The sequence below is a fragment of the Neopelma chrysocephalum genome, unplaced genomic scaffold, assembly GCF_003984885.1.
Source record: "Neopelma chrysocephalum unplaced genomic scaffold, ASM398488v2 Primary Assembly neopelma1_80b, whole genome shotgun sequence".
NCBI classification, from domain to species: domain Eukaryota; kingdom Metazoa; phylum Chordata; class Aves; order Passeriformes; family Pipridae; genus Neopelma; species Neopelma chrysocephalum.
In genome coordinates, this window is record NW_020897742.1 from 6,718,419 (window position 1) to 6,736,976 (window position 18,558).

Genomic DNA, 18,558 nt, shown 5'->3' on the forward strand with positions numbered 1-18,558 from the left:
TGCTGTAGCTGTTACATTCAGAAAAAATAGGATATGTTAGTAAAGTAAAAACTGCCCTGTTAAGATGATCTCAGAGTTTTGGATGCCCGTGTAGCATAAGAGAGTTGAATTCTGTTGGCTTTCTTGGGGATGTCATTTTATCAGTAGACCTGTTGCTGTGGGTGAGGTTATCATAGTCTAGTGCATTTGTGTGTGTACACAGAAAGCTGTGGAGGTTTGATGGTACATACCTATAATTTTTTACTTATCTAGACTTAGTCTTTGCATTCACAGTGTTCCTAACTTCTTCTTGTGCTGTTAGCCGCTGTGGAGGTTCGTAGATGATGTGGAAGATGAAAGACTGCTGGTCTACAGATCTGAAGACATTAAAGACTTCTCAAGATTGCAGTCCCCCAAAGTGTGTGGTTATTTAAAGCTGAATGAAGAAGAACTGTTGCCAAAAGGACTGGAAGACAGGAAGCAAAATGAAGGTGAGTGTCCATAGTTGGGAGAGCAGCATCTTTGAAACACTTGAATTCTGGCTGTGTTGACGAGTAAGGTCAGAACCTGGGCAATAATCTGAATTGCTGTTTCTAGTTTAACTGTTAGCTCTTTAAATTATCTGGGGGCATGGAGGTGGGGAGCAGCATTAACTCATGCCCATTCCCCATCCACAAAAGCCCTGACAGCTGATGAAAGGAAGATACTGTTGCTCAGGGCATATTTATTCCTGGCTTGTTGAATGGATATTTGGCCCCACCAAAATGTAGGCTAAGGAGAGGAAGCCTTTTCATCAGGCCTGAGCAGTTTGTTATGACAGCTGGCAGCGATGTAGGTAACATGTTCTGAGATGAACATTAAAACAACTTTGTACTTCTGTGCACTGTGCAGCAGGATCTGTTTGGCCTTGATGGTCACTCGAGGAATCCATCTTGAGCTATGATGGGGTTTTGAGACATTTCAGTCCCTCTTTCCTCTGTCCTTTGCTGTGTCAGCAGAGGTTGGGATAATGACTAGGAACAGGAGGTCTGAGGGTGAGGTGATGACCATAAAAGCTCTATAGGTAAATCTGATTAATAACTCGATTTCACTGCTACACATTCCTTTCCTTACAGTAAGTTTGAGGACTGTTACGAAGACAAAATTTAAGAATAGCTGTTAAAAAAAAGCCCAAAACTAAACATCCGCATTCTCTCCACAGAAACACACCCACATTCACAGTCATGACTTAAATAAGGATAATAGACCCAGCAGTGGTAGTTGTATTGAGTGTTTATTGCATTTAAAATATTCACTGTAGCAAGCATCCATCGGAAGAAAAGAGCCATTCCAGAGAACTCCAAAAACACGTGCAAGATGTTGGTAGTGGCAGATCATCGTTTTTTCAAGTATATGGGCCGTGGGGAAGAGAGTACCACTATAAACTATTTGGTAAGTAAATGGACTTAAAATTTGCTGGAACTAACATGGGAAAACATAGTGATCCAGCAGTTAAATCAACATACAGCTTATACTACTTTTGTATAAGTGACTTGTGACTTGTGTGTAATTTTTAAATGGGAAGGTGCTAAAATCATGCTTTAAAAATAGTTTATATTGATGATACTGTAGTTAAGTATTCTTCAAGTTTACTTATAAGCAAATTCCTTCCTTTCGTATATTTCTTGTGGCTATGCCATTTTCTACCTAAGAACTTCTCTTTCCCCAGTCAGAACTTTGGAGTCTCCTGGCTTTTGAAATCCACTGCAAAGGATCCAAGAACTCTGAAGTTCTAGCATGTTTAGTGCTCATAGGAGAGGCAAACGCAACTTACGTAGATTTCGTGGTTTTTTCCAAATTCTTTCAGGATTCTCTGTCCAGTACAATAAAATTAGAAGCAGGCACAGTAAACAGTTTGTTTGGTTGTACATGGGTGTTGTGGGTTAACCCAAGCAAGCAGTTCAGCGTCACACAGCTGCTTACTTGCTCCTCACAGATGGGGTGGAGGAGAGAATAAAAAGGGTAAAGCTGAGACAACTTGTAGGTTGAGACAGAAACAGTAGAGCAAAAGCTGTTCACAGAAGCAAAGCAAATTAAGGAATGAATTCACTGCTTCCCATCAGCAGGCAGGTGTTCAGCCATCCTCAGGAAAGCAGGGCTCCATCACGTGTACCAGTTACCAAGTAACCCAGCCAAAAACAGCGTGATTGTCTACCTGACAAGTTTTTGTGGAATAGAGCAAGGCCTGTCTGCAGCCTTTCAGCAGAAGTGGAGAGTATGGGGAGGTTGGGGACTGGAGACAAAATCAAATGAAAACACTTTTGGAGGTGTGTTGTTTGCCAGGTCTCTTTGAGTTCGACTCTTTGAAAAGCTAATCACTCTGTTTCACCTTTGCTGGCTTTTTGACCTTTCTGTCCCCAAAATTGTGTTTACATTCTCCAGGTAAGGGAGCCTCAATTGGTGTGTTTGCAGAGATGCTTTTATCTCAGCATCTGACATGTGCTGAGGCTGACACACTGTTGTGTTTCCTGGGTAGATGGGTACTGTTAACAACACAGTAGTTGGAAAACTAAAGCATGAACTATTATTGAGTGGCTCTGAATGTCACTTTTCATTCTCAGCAAGTTTGTGCATTTCTGTTTAGTAGAAGGTGGTTTTTCAGAATATGCGAGCAGCTTGAAAAGGGAGGTATTGATTGTGAGCACTCACATCTGGAACCTTCTGCTTGAACCGTAATGAGGAAAATAATAGCTTTTTAGCTTCGGGAATCAGTTAAACTAGTTAAGCACTTAGACTTAACTGCTAAGACAAAGCAGTAAAAACAACTCCCTCCTCTGCCCTTCCTTTTAAAAAAATCTGGAAAAGTAGTGTTTGAACAAAGTGTTTCCCAAGGTGTCTTATTCTTAATACTATTGTTCTTCCACTACACAATTAAAGTGATAAATGGAAAAGTTTGTACTGCTTTTTTAAGATGGAAAATTTTCAAGGGTATTTGATAATACTCACTGATCCAAAACCAACAGCACTTGGATCCAGAGTATGTCTGTTACCTTATATGAGGTTTGATTTTAATTTGAAGTGGGTGTTTCTAGATAAGTATGTTGCACCTTCTCAGTGTCTTGACTTTTACTGCATGAAAGCTTAACTAAGTAACTTGTGTTTCTTTTCTACATAGATTGAACTGATAGACAGAGTAGATGACATCTACAGAAACACTTCCTGGGATGATGGAGCCTTCAATGGGTATGGCATACAGATAGAGCAGGTATTCACTGAACTTTGCAAAGGGTTTCCAAATTAAAGAAACATGGTTTAAATGTTGGGGTTTCTGATTATTTTATCTGGATTAGAGCTAAGATAATAAAATCCTACATTATTAACTCCAACCAGGAGCACTCAGAAATAGCATCTTACCAGTGATAGTGTTAATGATCTGAGACATCATGCCTGTTTTCAGTTCCTACAGTGTTTGAGATGTGAGTTTTCAGGGAGAATACTTCCATATTTAATCTCAATCCCAAGATGCTTTTTTCCCCAAATGAGCAATTCTTGTTTCTGTCAGACATGCTCTTATGAATTTATGTCATATTTCTGTCTGTGGCTGCTGCTTAGCTTACAAAGCCTGAGTGGGCCTCAAATACAGATCATAAAGCACAAACCCTGCCTGAAGAGCTTTAATGGCTCCCTTAGACATCATGATATTGTAGAGACTGGTGTAGAGTGGACATTAGGTAATGTAGTGACTTCAGTTTTATGATGGCATCTGAGAGTTAGCGCACGGAACCACGAAAAAGGGCGTTAAAACCAGGAGGAATGCATCAGCTCAGCATACTGCAAGAGCTGTGATGTGGGACATGGAGACTAATGGGACAAGCTAGCTGCCCCTTTGCTGGGAAAAAGTCTGCAGGAACAAGAGAGGAGCGTTAATTGGGCAGGGAAGGGGAGAGAATATGAAGCACTAATTCTAAGTTACTGGGAAAGTAACAATCCTTTAAAATATGTTTTGGTTAGCTAGAACTCTGAAATGATTTGGGCTTATTTATACTGGTTGTATTTGGATTTTTTTTTGAAAGAGTAAAATGCACGTCAAAGCAGAATGTTACAGTGAAAACTTTTGATGTTATCCTTTAAAAAGGCTGATATAGTTACTTATGATGTAGTTAGTGTTTTAACTAGCAGAGCCTGGAAAGTTAACATTGGAATCATGCTGAGTCTGAATTTTTCTCCTTACAAGGAGACATTTAAAATTACATTGAAACCTTTTCTGTAGCTATAAAATTGACCAAAATTCCTCTACGTTATTGTTGCCCTTTTTGAAATGTAGATTATCATCCACAATGAGCCAAATTCTGTAAAACCTGGAGAAAAGCATTACAATATGGCAAGAAGCTACCCAGATGATAAAAAAGATGCCTGGGATGTGAAAATGCTGCTAGAGGTAGGTTGTAACCCTTGAAAAATATTGCCTTTCACAGAGGATTACTCATTCATACAGCTGCTCTGTAGTAACGGGTGAAACTCCTCTGCTCCCTTCACATGACATGTGGGTGTCACACAAAGTCAAACCAGCTGCTGTGCCCTGTAGCCCATGGTAAAGGGTTCCATTGCATAACTACAGAGCAGACACCAATTAGTCTTATTAATATGGTCTGAGTCAGAAAGACAGTCCTGATATGTCTGGCCCTGAGACTGACTGCCTTGTGCCCTTCATCAAATTATTGTACTTGGTTTTCCCCTCCTTGCGAAAACGGGAAATGAATAGACAAGTTATGTAAATGAATGCATACAACGTATTTAGGTGTTTGTTTAATTTCCTACAGCTCTGTAGGACAGCTAAACAGCTGCTGTTTTCTGACTTAATGAGATTTAAGAGGTGCTTGTCTGGCACATTAGATAAATGTTCTTATCTGTAGACTTCTGATATGCACTGTAAACTGTCTAACAGAGATTTGACTATATTTTTTCTTTATTAAAGCAATTTAGCTTTGATATTGCTGAGAAAGCAGCTCACGTGTGCCTTGCTCATCTCTTCACGTATCAAGATTTTGACATGGGAACGCTTGGTTTGGCTTATGTTGGCTCTCCCAGACCTAACAGCCATGGTGGCATTTGTCCTAAAGGCAAGGCTTCTTCTTCTTCTGTCCCAGTTGTGGGTTGAAAGCTAGTTTTTGTTATTTGTGATTAATCCTTTTCTCCAACTTTCCTAGAGTATGCTGTGTTATTTGCAAACGCTCTAGTAGTTGTTTTTTGCATAGAAGAGATGGCCATTTTTTTGTCTGGAAATGGAAAAAGAAGGGAGGGAAGGATAAAAGTCACTAAGCTATTGGTGTGAACAAGCTGGCTAGAACAAACCCTAGACCAAGGGCTGCTTTGTGTGGGTGCATTTTGCAGTGGTTGTGGAATGGCAGATGCTGTTGTCTTGGAAATTTCTGATGTTTTCCCCTTTACTGCAATACATGAGCTGTTTGAGCTGTGCTTGAAAGATTTCCCAGCCCAAAAAACTGGCAAGAAGCATGCTCTCACTAGTGAGCCTGTGAGAACAATAAAGCTGTTCATTTCCCCAGACAAGGATCCCTGTCTCCCCAAAAGTACCCTGAAACCCAAGAAAAGTATTTCTCAATTTTCATTTGTTTATTTCTCACTTCTATAGCTTATTACAGTCAAATTGCAAAGAAGGATATCTATTTGAACAGTGGCCTAACCAGCACCAAGAACTATGGGAAGACCATCCTCACAAAGGTAGGGGCGTATCCTCCTCATATGTGTGTGATGGTGATGTGTGCCATGGGATTGTGACAACCTTCTGTGCTCTCTGAAACAAGCTGCTGTCTTTCCATTTGAGTCAGCTTCCTGGGGACAAGGATGTAGGTCACAAAACAAAAATCATCCATTTTGTTGTTGCTCACAGGGAGAGATTGAATTTGCTGCGAAAGAGGAGTGAGGAAACATAGCTTGTGTCTAACAGGAACTGTAGTTTTCCAGGTGTAAACAAGTTTTTGATATCTAAAGATGAATTTAAATGTATTTTGCTTTAACAAAAAACCCAAAAAAACAACAAAACTCCAACAAACAAACCCTCAAAAAGAACGAGGAGGCAAAGTAGGAGGTTTAGTTTGAGCCTTTTAACGAAATTCCTCCACCTGATTTTTGTGTCTTGAGAAAGAGAATAGGACTTATTAGTGCTTATACTAAGCTTACTATAAGTTGATGCTGTCTGGATTTTTTCCATACCTGATAAGATAGTAAATACATAAAGGCCTGAATATGAGCTTTGTCTCACTTGTAAAGATACCAGAGCAGTGCCTGTGTCTGCATCTACAGAATCTTTGCGGTTGGGCATATTTTGCTTTTGCTGACTTCTGCTGACTTCTCAGCTGTGCTTTTCTATAGCCTGATTATAAAGGGAATTCATAATTGATGTGTGGGCTAAAACTTGGCACAGAAGCTGTCAAGAAGATAGGAAAAAAAGACAGTGAAGCTTTGTGTTAGAAGGATGTTGACAGAGAGCTCTTGGTGTTGCCATGCCATTTGCATCAATCTCCAAACTGGAGTTGTGCCTTGGATTACAAAGGAAATTGAGTTTTTTGTCTTCCCAGTGGGAGGCACAAGGCTTGGGATGAGGCAGTGGGAGCATTACGGATTGGTTTCACAGGGAAAGTGCTGCATAGTATCCACTTGGGTTTAAATAAAGGAAAAAAACCTGCTTAAAACACTTCTCCAAATAAAACTCAGTGAAGCAGAGGAGGGATCCCTGGGCAGCTCTCCTGTCTCTGGCTCTCACATTAGCCATGCTTAGACATGAACCAGTGCTGCTCATTCCAGTGCTTGCTCCTTCCCGTGCCCGCACAGCAGCTGCACTGAGGGATTCTCTCTCCTGAACTGCCTGGTGTCCTTGCATTCACCTTTATTTCTGTGCAAGGTTAGTTTGTGGTTGACACTTTGTGAGCTTGACACCATCTGCTGGCTAAGGCGCTGTGGGAGGCGCACAGCAAGCAGAGCCGGTTTAGGATCCTCAGCACAGGCAGACCTGTCTTGCATAAATAATGTTGGAAATCCATCCCTGTTGGGCCACAATTGTAGGTATCTTTCCCAGTAATCATGCAATAGCAGAGTTTATTCAGCACTCCTAATGTCATCATCCCTTTAGAAGAAATAATTCTAATGGCAATAGATGTTAAACAAGAGACTGACTAATTGTAATAGCTGGTGTTTGTTTGAATTGGGTTTTGTTTCAACTTTTTATGCCTTCCAGCTACTTAAAAGCAAATTTTCATATTTTAAGTATCTTCATTGCACTGAAAACAAGCTTAAATTGGTATTCTAGGACAGCATTTTGCCTTAAGCACTGATTTAGTGTTCAAACCTAGTCCTGGAACTTGACTTTGAAATGGACCATAATTTTATTTGCCTTTATTTCTCCACTTTTAGAAAAAGAAAAATGTTCATCCTATCCATCTTGGTGTATCTTAGAAGTGCTGATGGCCTGGAAGTAGCTGGGATCTTCTGTCCTTTCCTACTCGGACTAATTTTTTTCAACATTGTTTTTTTCATGTTCAAAAAAGGAGGCTGACCTGGTTACAACACATGAACTTGGACATAACTTTGGAGCAGAGCATGATCCTGACAGTCTGCCAGAATGTGCCCCCACTGAAGACGAGGGAGGGAAATATGTCATGTATCCTATTGCTGTCAGTGGGGATCATGAAAACAACAAGGTATGGTTGTTTAGTTTTGCTTCAACATACAAGTTTCTGCTGTGGTCAGTGACCCTTCACATGGCAACTCTGTTCGGTTAATGATTCCTGTAGCTTGAAACCATCAGGAATGTAATGGGTTAGCCATAAGGAGAAAACATTTGCAAGCAGTTGGGTTCTCTGCAAGATAAGGTCATCTTTTGGAATCTCAGTTTCAGTGGAGTTCATAGCATGTCAAGGTGCATTTTAATTAGTTGCTTGTAATTAGCTGTGGCCACATGCTGCTGCAAGCAAGTCATCAGCAAGAGTCCAGTCCGGGACCTTCAGTACCAAATAGTGTTTGGGTGGTCCATAGCTGCCGTTGTTGTAGAGAGACTGCCAGACACCACAGCTGCAGTGGGAGCTTGCATTGGCAGTGTGGAGTTGGCCTTGTGCCTGTTCTGCAGATGAGAAACCAAGATTATCAGGGGATGATTATTCTGCAGTGGAGTCTGACTTGTGGCTCGTGCCCAGCCCCGCTGCCGAGAGGTAGCGCAGTTTGTCCCTGTTGGTACAGCTTCACATCCCGTCCTGGGGGTGGTGAAGCCCTGAAGCCATGGGAGAGCTGGGGTTGGCTTGGAGCCCAGCTGCGTGGGGGAGTCCCTGCAGTGTAATGTAGCAGTGTCCATTACAGACCCAACCCTTACTTTCCCATCTTAAAATTTTTCCAAGGTATCAAGCTGACAGTATAGAGGGAATAACTGCTTTCTGAGACACCAGAATTTGGAAGGGTAGGGAGGCCATGGCTGTCTTAGATGCCAGTTGTTGACAGAAAGGTACACTCCTCAGTGCTGCTCTTTCCCCCCGTGACTCTCTAGATGTTCTCAAGCTGCAGCAAAAAATCCATCCATAGGACCATAGAGATCAAGGCCCAGGAGTGCTTCAAAGAGCGCAACAACAAAGTGTGTGGGAACTCCAGGGTGGATGAAGGGGAGGAATGCGATCCTGGCCTCTTGTACCAACAGGCTGATCCCTGCTGCACTGCAGACTGTAAACTGAAAGATGGTGCCAAGTGCAGGTAAGGGGAAATGAGCTGCAACTTCTCTTTATGCAGGAGAGAATGAAGGGCTGGGCTGAAAACTCCTAAAGCCACTTGCAGTGTCACAGACCTGTTTCTTGGCTTTAAGGCTAAACATGTGAGCTCAAGACAATAAAGGATATCAGGAAAGGCTACTGTGTGCATACATTAGTTTTTATAGCATTCTCTTACTTTTTCTGAGAAGTGTCAGAAGCTACAGGCTTGAAAATTATTATTGTGGTGGTGTTATTTTTACTAGCATTGTTATAAAGCACACTTAGGCAATTGAAAAACAAGATTTAAAACTTCCTCTGCAAACTTTCTGTGCAAATGCAATTTTTGCCTGTATTGCAAGGTAGCTTTATGCTGGGATTAATTACATACTGGTATTTCAAGACTGCTGCAGAACGTGTTTGAGCAGACAACACAGTGACTGAACTAATTGCATCCTCTTTCTGTTCTTGCTTTTTTTGGGGTGTTCATGGCCCTGTTGCAACGCAGTACCCTATTTGTTTTTTTCATAGTTCAGCCTTACACCATGTAACATTAGAGAACTTGTGCAACTCCTGTTGTTTAGCAAGAAAATCCCTCAATTTTAGTGAGTAGTTTTATACTAAGGGCCTTTTTATGTTAGGTGAGAACAATGAAAATAAAGACAGCGCGGAATAAAAAGTAGGAAGCCTTCAGGACAAACGGAAGGGGAGGAAGTGTTTGGGGAAGGAAAGGGTGAAAGATCTTGTCCTAAATTGCACAGCAAGTGACAAGAAGAGGATCCAAGGGCCTTCAACAGAAGGGTCCCTGTGTTGTCTCTCAATACGCTGCACTGTCTATGTGATTTTACCTTTAGTACATGAAGACTCAGTGGATGTGTAGAAAGGTGGCTGTGGGAGGGGGCAGAGAGGGCAAGGGTTGAATCGATGAGTCAGTCTCCAAGAAGTAGGGTTTTTTCCTAAACATCTTTTTTTCTCTGGTTTTGTCACACTTGTACTTATTTTTTTAAAATTGCTTAATATTTATTTCTTTTTTGATCTTTCCCCAGTGATCGGAACAGTCCCTGCTGTAAAGGCTGCCAGTTTGAAAGTGCACAGAAGAAATGCCAAGAAGCCATAAATGCCACTTGTAAAGGAGAGTCTTTTTGCACTGGTAGGACGTGGTTCTGTCCCCTGTATGTCAGCCAGCCAAGTGCTCCAGGCTCAGTGTCCTGTTCAACCCACTTTGTCTAGTGCCCTTTATCCATCCGGTACATGTAATTTTAGAGACCGGTTAAGCGTCACAAAAGACTCCTATAATGAGTTTTGTTGTAGTCCAGGAGTCACTTGGTGATTTATTGCCCAGAAGAACATGAAAAATGTTGATTTTTTTTTTTCTTTTTTTTTTTTTCTTCTTTGTTTCTTTCCCTTGAAAGAAGAAAAAGCAAAACAGTGTGTTTCCCTGGGAGGGGACAAGAATGAATTTTGTCATAGAAAAGGTGGAATTACTGCAACTCTGCTTCACTTCCCCACTTGTTTACTTCTTCATAATCTTTCCTGGAGGCAGGGAGTCAAGTCAGCGTCTGCTTTGCTGAGACTGCCTCCAGGGTCTGCACCTACTGCATGGTTGCCAGTGCCACAATGCCCGAGCTGTTGAAAGCCTCCAGAGCTTCTGCTGCCTCTCGGAGCAGTTGGCAGGCAGCCTGCAGATGAAAGCCAAGAACAAGCTATTGGGGTTCCCTTGGGATAAGTCTGTATTTCCGTTATTTTCCCTTTTTCTTCTGCACACTTAGGTGCTCTGCCCTTTGCTCTAACACAGCCCTCCCACTCTGCTGACTTCCATCTGTAGGGAACAGCAGCGAGTGTCCCCCTCCAGGGAATGCTCCGGATGACACCGTCTGTGTGGACATGGGAAAGTGCAAGGATGGGGAGTGTGTCCCTTTCTGCGAGAGGGAGAAGAACCTACGGTCGTGCGCATGCAACGGTGGGTGACATGGGACTGAACTGGAATGTGCCTCATCTCTGCTCCATGGGGAGCACTGGCTCTGCTGCGGGATGGCCTGTGGGAGGGCTGAGCTTGTAGTTTCTGGAAAAGTTAAAACTGTTGGGTATTGTCAGGTGTTTTCTGTTTGAAAAAGGAATGTGAATGTCCTCCTGTCTTCTGGTAGTCTGGGTAGAAGACATTAAGATGAGACTTAACGGTCTGACACTCCAGCTAAAGAAGAGGAGACTCTCCTACCTTCCACCTCTGCCACAGGTGGATGGGAGGGATTGTAAAGAGATCCTGACCAGCCTCTGGACCAGGCATCTGGCAGAGGAGTGTTGGCCTCCAATGAGTAGTTAAAGATTTCAAAGAGGTTAAAGTGCTTTGAGAACATAGGATCCCTAAGTTCAGTCCCCTGCCACTGCAAACCTGCTCTCTGTATCATCTCTTAAATGTGGTAAAGCAGCTGGGAGTAGGTGGAAGGCTTCATGGGGGCAGTGCAAGGAACTGCTGTGAGCCACAGTTTGAGATGGAGAGCATAGCTGAGGAGAAAGGTGTCTAGAGGACTCAGACCCCAAGGAATATATAAATCTCTTTTGTGGATGTGTGTGGAACCTCTTCACTGGCCTCTTGATTCCTGCAGTGGTGGGGTATCAGCTTGGAGAGCTTGGTCCCAGTGTACCCCCTAATTGCACAGAGCATGTGATTGAGTTTTAGGCTTGGTCATCAGAGTGCCTGAAATTGGGCAACTCACATAGTCCTGCCTTCCCTGTGGGGAAGCTGTTGATGAACACAGTCAGCCAGGGGAGACATGGAGTTGTGGGTTGCAGGTGGCTCTTGGTGCTTCCAAGGAATGAGTGTGTTGCTCTACTACAGAAACGGATAATTCCTGCAAGGTGTGCTGCCGGGACGAGCAGGACAGGTGCACCCCCTACGTTGATGCCAACGACCAGTTCCTGTTCCTGCGCAAGGGGAAGCCTTGCACCGTGGGATTCTGTGACACTAATGTAAGTGTTCCCAACTCTGCTCTGGCTGGGGGTGTGAGTCCTTGGGGAGGACTGTGCTGGTGAAGAGAAGCCAAAGCTTAACCTGTTGCTGAGAAGGGTGGGACATTTTAAGTCTCTCTTCATGGGGTAAAGGGTGTTGGAGGCTGCAGATGGAAGTTCTGCAGAGACCTGTGCAAGGTGGAGCTGTTACCCTCTGCACTGCTTATTACCCTCTTCTGCTGCTCCCCACAGCTCAGCCAGCTGGCAGTCCTTGCGAAGGAGGTGAATGAGCACTGCCATAAGCTTGGCTAGGTTTGCAGCACTTGCCTTTACAGTTGTTCACATTAACCCAATTAATGTAATTTTTGACTCTAAATCATTCAGGTCAGCTAGCAATCACACGAAAATCCAGCTGACAGTATCTGGAAGGGGCAGTGAGCCCATGGCAGGGAGACTGGTGGGTTTCTGGCACTCGGTGGCCTTTTCCGTGGTGCAGCTGCACAATCGTGTCACCTGCAGACCCCAGTGGTTGGAGCTAAACTGGGTGTGAGCAGAAGTGAATTTGGGAGGGCATGTCCCAGCCCTTCCGCTGGCAGAACTGGAAGACCAATGATCTACTGTGTTAAACCAGCACAGCCCAACCTGGCAGTGAGTCTGTCTGTAACTGTGAGCTCCTGAGAGCTGCAGCCTTCTCCATGGGTAATGGGATCTGAGGCTTCCAGTGCTTACACCTCTCTAGAAGCTTCAGTTTTATGTCCCCTAACATGGGCCAAAGGTAGGGGTTTGCACATTTCAAACTTTCAAACTTCATCTGTTTCAAACACCAATCAAATTGAAACTGTTTTGCCAAAAATAAAGGCAGTAAAAATGGACTGCTGCTATTGGGCATGAGTGTAAATGTGTATTCGGAATGCAAGTCAAGTCCTGCTGAGTCTGTAGTTCTCATTTCGTTACCATGCTTGTATCTCCTTCCCTCACCAAGAAGGAAGTAGTTAATGCTTAGGTAGCATAAGATCATTTTGTTACTTTTGCAGGGCAAATGCGAGAAGCAAGTACAGGATGTAATTGAACGATTTTGGGATTTCATAGACCAACTCAGCATCAATACTTTTGGTAAGATACACAACCATACCCTTTGGGGGTTTTTGAGTTCATGACACGAACCTCTAAAGCCTCAGAGGGAGTTAGCTGGCTGGTTTTATTAACCTGTGTACAAGGGTAGCCGGTAGCTGTGTTTGTGATGTATCTAAGTGTATTTTTGCCTGAAGTTTGACAATACTGAACTTGCTTTTCAAAGCTGAAAGGATGGGGGATCATTTTGCATTTTTTCACTCTGTTATTTTCTATCTAGGTATCTTCCAAGCTTGTGAAGGAAGTGATAGCTTCTTGTCTGAATACCAAGAAGTGGTCAGTTAGAGAAAAGGAAGTAGGACAGTCTCTTTAGAGGTCAGCTAGATTCAGCGTGGTACAAAGTGGGCCTCTTAGTGAGATTTAAATGTCAACAGGCTGGGAGCGGGGGAACACTTCCTTTCTCTGTTGTTTAAGAAAACCACTGAGGTCACATACCATAAGCTGTGTGCCTGTGCTGAGTCACTGTGAGGGGCCCCCTTGGTCTTGATCCCCACTGTGCAATCCAGGCAGGTGTCACCTCACCCCTGGTGTCACCCCTGCTGTCTCGCTCTGTTACTGGAACCAGACAAACCCCATTAATAAGCCAATGCTGTGTAATGAGCGGTAACTGCATGTGCTCACGGTGACACTCTGCCTCCACAGTGCAATTATCTGGGCTTAGGGCTTTCAATCTTGAACTCCAGGGACAAAAAATTGTTTCCTAGGTAATTATTAAAGCTATTGAGCCTGCTTGGATAGAGGGAGTTTGTGAATCTTTGTTATTCAAATATTTAGTTTGGGGAGGCAGGTAGTTATCACATGATTCTTGCATCAGAATTTGGTGATGGACTCTCAGTGTGTCTTGTACAACTGAGAGGGGCGGCTTGGCTGACTCAGTATAGGCTGCTCCAAAGCAACTCATGTTACATGTTACAGCCTGACAGCATTTCTCATCGGAGAACAACAGAAGAAAAAACCTGTTATTGTTAACATATTATATATAATTTTAGAAAATTTTATAATTTTATCTTTGCCTACTCCTGCAGCCTGTGCTTCTCTGAGCAGTTCTGAGGCTTCACTTGCTGAGCAGTGGCTGTAGAATGGGGATAGATGTGTATGTTCATGAAACAGTATTTGGTAGGTAACTGACAGTTTTGAACTGGTTTCACAGGGAAGTTCCTAGCGGATAATATAGTGGGCTCTGTGCTTGTCTTCTCCTTACTCTTTTGGATTCCTCTCAGCATCCTTGTGCACTGTGTGGTGAGTAAGCTGTCTTTGAGATGACTGCTCTGTTGGATTTTGCTGTAAGAAGTGTTCCCTTCGTACATGAAATGGCAGATGTCTGTGGGAGAAACCAATGGGAAGCCTTTAGTAAACCCTGTGGGGAAATCCAGCATATGTAAGGCTTACTGCTCCTTCAGTAGGCAAAAATCCTGCTAAACTCTGCCAGGCCTGGCAGACCCTGTGCTCCCATGACTATTCCCTGGAGCCCTTCTCATTCTTTCCCAGGCAGATTTTCTTTCTCTGCCTCCTGAATTCTACCCAAGTATAATTTTGGTAATTTTATCATTACAGTTGAAGTTTTCTAAAGCCCTGTGAAGAAATGAGACACCCATATTTTGAGGGAAGACCTAGAGTGGGAAGTGGTCTTGGTTGAGCTTGGGTGGATGCATAAAGAGAAAGGGAGAGCTTTTGACAACTGGGATCATGGGCATGTGGCATGCTACCATCAGCAGTGTGGGTTTAGAGCAAGGAGTGCTGCACCCAAAAGCAGTCCTGGGATGGATGGGAAGGCATGGGAGGTAAGGGAAGGGAAAAGAGCCCCACACAGTGCTGTATCCCCACAGAAAAAAAGGAGACAGGGACTTTGCCTTTGTTAAGTTAACTTTCTTATTTTGTGTTTGTATGTTTTGGTTTGCTTTTGTTTGTTTTCCTGTAGGACAAGAAATTGGACAAGCAGTACGAGGAGAACACAAAGTCCCTGTTTTGCCCCAGTGTAAGTTGCTGTCTGAACCCGAATTGACAGAAAGCTCTCCAATGTGTACTGGAAAACCTGAACCTTGGGTGTCTGTGGGGGATTTATTAAAGAAGTGATATCAGATACACCCACAGCCTTGCTCTGCAGAGGGTGGATCAGTCTGAGGGGAAGCCATTTCTGAACAAGCTTGTGCTCACTTTGTCAAGCACTGCAGCTTGGTGGGGTCATTTCTTCCTTCCTGTCAGAGCTGTGCCTTGTTGCCAGAGCAGCTCTCTGGCAGCAGCCACAGCTCCCAGGGCAGGAAGCCTCTCTGCTCCGCGGAGCACCGCTTGCGGCATCCCCTCGGCACAGGTCACTTGGCAGCTTCAGCCACAGGCCTCCTGTTCCCAGCCAAGTGGTGTCAGGGAACCACATGAGGCTCAAAAATCTCTGCAAAATGCCCTGTCTTTGCTGCAGAATGGCTGTTTGCAGGGGGCAGCTTCTAGAGACCAGACATGCTACAGCCTTCCAGTTGCTCAAGGGGCCCATCAGTCACACTTCCCACCTGGCAGATACTGAGCTGGGAGAGGGGAAAAGCAAAAAAGTGCGAAGATAAATTTTAATCACGGTCCAGCACAGGGCACCTTCTGACATAGATTTTTGAGTATCCTTTCCTGTGCTTTGACAACCTAATTCTTATTAATAATTGAAACATTCGATTAAGGTAATGTCATTTTGAAAGGGGAGGGGGGAAAAAAAGCCTTACAGATTTCTTCCTTGTACAACAACTGAGGGAAGCATACTGAAGTCAGAGACCACTGAGGCAGACTGCCTCTGTCATCTACCCTGACAGAACTGAAGGTGATCTTAGTTTGAGTGCCCCATAGCTGCTCCTGAATGCCATGAGAAAAGTCACCTTAGAGCTTTTTACCTGCATTCAATCACAAAAATCCCAGAAGCAGGTGTAGTGAGAGAGCACAGGTATAGTTAATGGGCTCCTTGCATCAGCAACAGTTTAACAAACAGATCTTGTTTCTTTTGGATCTGCTGAGGATGGAGCAGTTGGGAAACGCAGTACTGGTAGCAGGTAGTCATCTCATCCTGCCCAGTACTAGCATTTGCTGAGGTCCGTGGGGATTTTTTTATGCCTAGGAATCTCTAGATGTTTTCCAAACCATGCTCAAAAAGAAGCAGAAATCAATGGACTTTTATCTTAATCTGGGTTACAGAATTTGGTTGTGATGATACTGGTCCTTCCAGTCTTTGACCCTGTGTTCGGGTCAGCTTCTTGCACATGAAACCAGGAACTCTCCAGGTTGGAGGAGTGGAATAAGCTGTACCTTGGACTGTTTCCCTGCACTGAGCTCTCTATCATCCAGCTTGACCCTGCATTTCTAGTCCTAAGTTTTGCCAAAGCAGTGTTGGGCCTGGGGGGATAGCGCTGAGTCAGCTCTATCCCATTGAGTCTGTGGTGCTTTATACGGAGAAGGAAGAAGCAGAAATAAAATGCCTTCAGGGACTGGAGGGAGGATGTGGTAGCCTTTAAACCATCCTAACAGGAGCGCAGGTGCTCCTCAGAAGGTGCCTCCTCCCTTTGAAAAACGACTCAAAAACTGGACCCTGGACTAGGTCCTGGTGGGTTTTTTTCCAGTGACATGGCTGCTTGTGTCTTGCAGAATGTGGAGATGCTCAGCAGCCTGGACTCTGCCTCCGTTCGGATCATCAAGCCCTTCCCCACGGCACAGTCGACGAGCCGGCACCAGCCGCTGCAACCCCTCACGGCCGCACCCGCCGTCACCGCAGCGCCCAAACAGGACCACCAAAGGATGGACACCATCCAGGAGGACCCCAGCACTGACTCCCACATCGACGAGGATGCCTTTGAGAAGGACCCTTTCCCAAATAGCAGCTCGGCCGCCAAATCTTTTGAGGACTTGACAGACCATCCTGTCATTAGGAGTGAGAAAGCTTCGTCCTTTAAACTGCAGCGCCAGAACCGGGTGGACAGCAAAGAAACAGAATGCTAGTGTCTTGCTGCCTTCCAAATGTACAGCTTGTGTCTGCAAAATAAGGATCTAAAACCATTTCATTTCTATAAATATAAATATATGTATATATATTTTTGTGAGGGAGTGGGAGAATAAGGAAGTGACCTACTGCAGATGCTGGTCATGTGTATGACCTTCCTTAAATTACATTTATTAGAGCATTATATCTTTTAAAAAGGAAAATCCAAACTAGAACTGGCTTGTTTTTTGAAGCTTTTTGGATTTGTTCTTCTGTTTCCTTGACCTTTAACATTTCCTTCAACCTGTGGTGCAAAACCAAGTATCCTGATGGATATTGGATTGTGTATATCAGCCTTTTTTATAATTTAATATTTTGTAGTCTGACAGCACTGATAGACAAAATTAAGGGCCTTTTAAAACCAAAATGAAAACACTGCAGTATGTTCCATATAGAGTAGACCATTTAGCAATTTAAGGTACATGTAAGCAAAAGCCTAAGAAAATGCCTTGAGAACAGAATACAAGTAATGAAACAGATAAAAATACAGTCTTGCAGCATTCAATGAAATGCATAATCAGAGTAAAGAAGCTTTAGGTACACAGCTTCTGAATAAATAAAAGGATCACAGAAGCTTATACAGTGCATGGGAAATGCTCCTCTAGCATGAAACCCTTTTGACTCAGCGATGAGGTTGTCTTGTCTTTGTGGCTTTTGCTGGGAACTTCCCCCTCTGCACTGAGTCTGTGTGTCGCAGGTGTCTGGTAGAAGAAAGAAGTGTAAGGGGAGAAATCATTTATGCAGGTGATGATGTTTTAAAATGCTGTTTACAGCCGTTGTTTTGGTGCAGAAATGTTTCTCCAAATGTTATTTTGAAATAGGCAACACTATTGTTGAAATGTTCAAATGGCTGTCTCTCTGTTTTCTGTGGTCTGTGTGGCCTTTGGAAGCTCTTACTGCCTGAACAGGCGGAGGGGGAAATCACTCAATTGCAGGGGAGGCATTTGCTTAAAAACAATTGTGAATTTAGTAAAGAAATGAAAAAACCTTTGTTAAAACTTGTAGGGTAAGGCTAAGGAGGAGACTTTGTGAATTCAAATTCTCACACAGGTAGCAAAATATGATGTTAAAAGTTGGTAATTGGATGGTGTCCTCTGTACACCTGGAGCCAGGTGAGCTGGGACTGCTATGTGAGCATTGTTTTGGGTTAGTAGCAGCTGGACTGACACAGTGGAGTCACAGAGCAACTGTCCTGATAGCACAGCAGCACTTTCATTGTGCATCTGTTTTCTCCCACAATAATCTCCTGATAAAACTGACAGAAGGTGACCAAGGGCAGAACTGTTTAACTGTTACAAGCCTGGACTCGGCCACAGGGGAACCACGGCTGCAGTGAGCCTGTGTTTTTAAACATGAGGGAAAGTAACCAAACCTGTGCTGGAGGGTTGTGTGAGTGCCCCCACTCCTCCCCACCCAAGGATACTCGTTACACTAATACTTGAACGTGTGCCTTATGGTATTCCTATCTGACTAGCTATTGTGTTTTATATACTGGGTTTGAACTTTGGGGTTGTTTGTTTTTTGTTTGGGTTTTCTTTTTTTGATTCAGTGCAAAGTACATGTGTGAGGAGTTAAATTAATTCCCAACGAAATAAAAGCTTTTTATATTAAAAAAAAAATCAGGTAAACAAGAGCTGTTTCTGTGCAGTCCTTTTAGAAAAGATCTCCATTCTTCAGCTGTCACACTGAGTTAAAAGTCTGGCATGCAGCCAGGCATTTCCAACTGCTCCTTTCTGAAACTCCTCAGCTGCTGTGGAGGCCAGACCCAGAGCATCT

The 18,558-nt window shown here is 43.6% G+C and overlaps 1 protein-coding gene across 1 annotated transcript in view; it reads left to right on the forward strand.

Annotated features, from left to right (window-relative positions):
* Positions 1–18,366, forward strand: part of ADAM17 (ADAM metallopeptidase domain 17) — a 35,229-nt gene extending 16,863 nt beyond the window's left edge. Inside the window, exons 5-19 of the mRNA XM_027690353.1 lie at positions 302–470; positions 1,280–1,410; positions 3,134–3,223; positions 4,283–4,396; positions 4,934–5,078; positions 5,609–5,697; positions 7,521–7,673; positions 8,510–8,709; positions 9,749–9,852; positions 10,528–10,662; positions 11,539–11,669; positions 12,683–12,761; positions 13,930–14,018; positions 14,698–14,754; positions 16,392–18,366. Of these exons, the coding sequence (XP_027546154.1) occupies positions 302–470; positions 1,280–1,410; positions 3,134–3,223; positions 4,283–4,396; positions 4,934–5,078; positions 5,609–5,697; positions 7,521–7,673; positions 8,510–8,709; positions 9,749–9,852; positions 10,528–10,662; positions 11,539–11,669; positions 12,683–12,761; positions 13,930–14,018; positions 14,698–14,754; positions 16,392–16,742 (2,037 nt within the window). The 3' untranslated portion in view covers positions 16,743–18,366. The remainder of the gene's footprint in view (positions 1–301; positions 471–1,279; positions 1,411–3,133; positions 3,224–4,282; positions 4,397–4,933; positions 5,079–5,608; positions 5,698–7,520; positions 7,674–8,509; positions 8,710–9,748; positions 9,853–10,527; positions 10,663–11,538; positions 11,670–12,682; positions 12,762–13,929; positions 14,019–14,697; positions 14,755–16,391) is intronic.
* Positions 18,367–18,558: the final 192 nt, after the last annotated feature.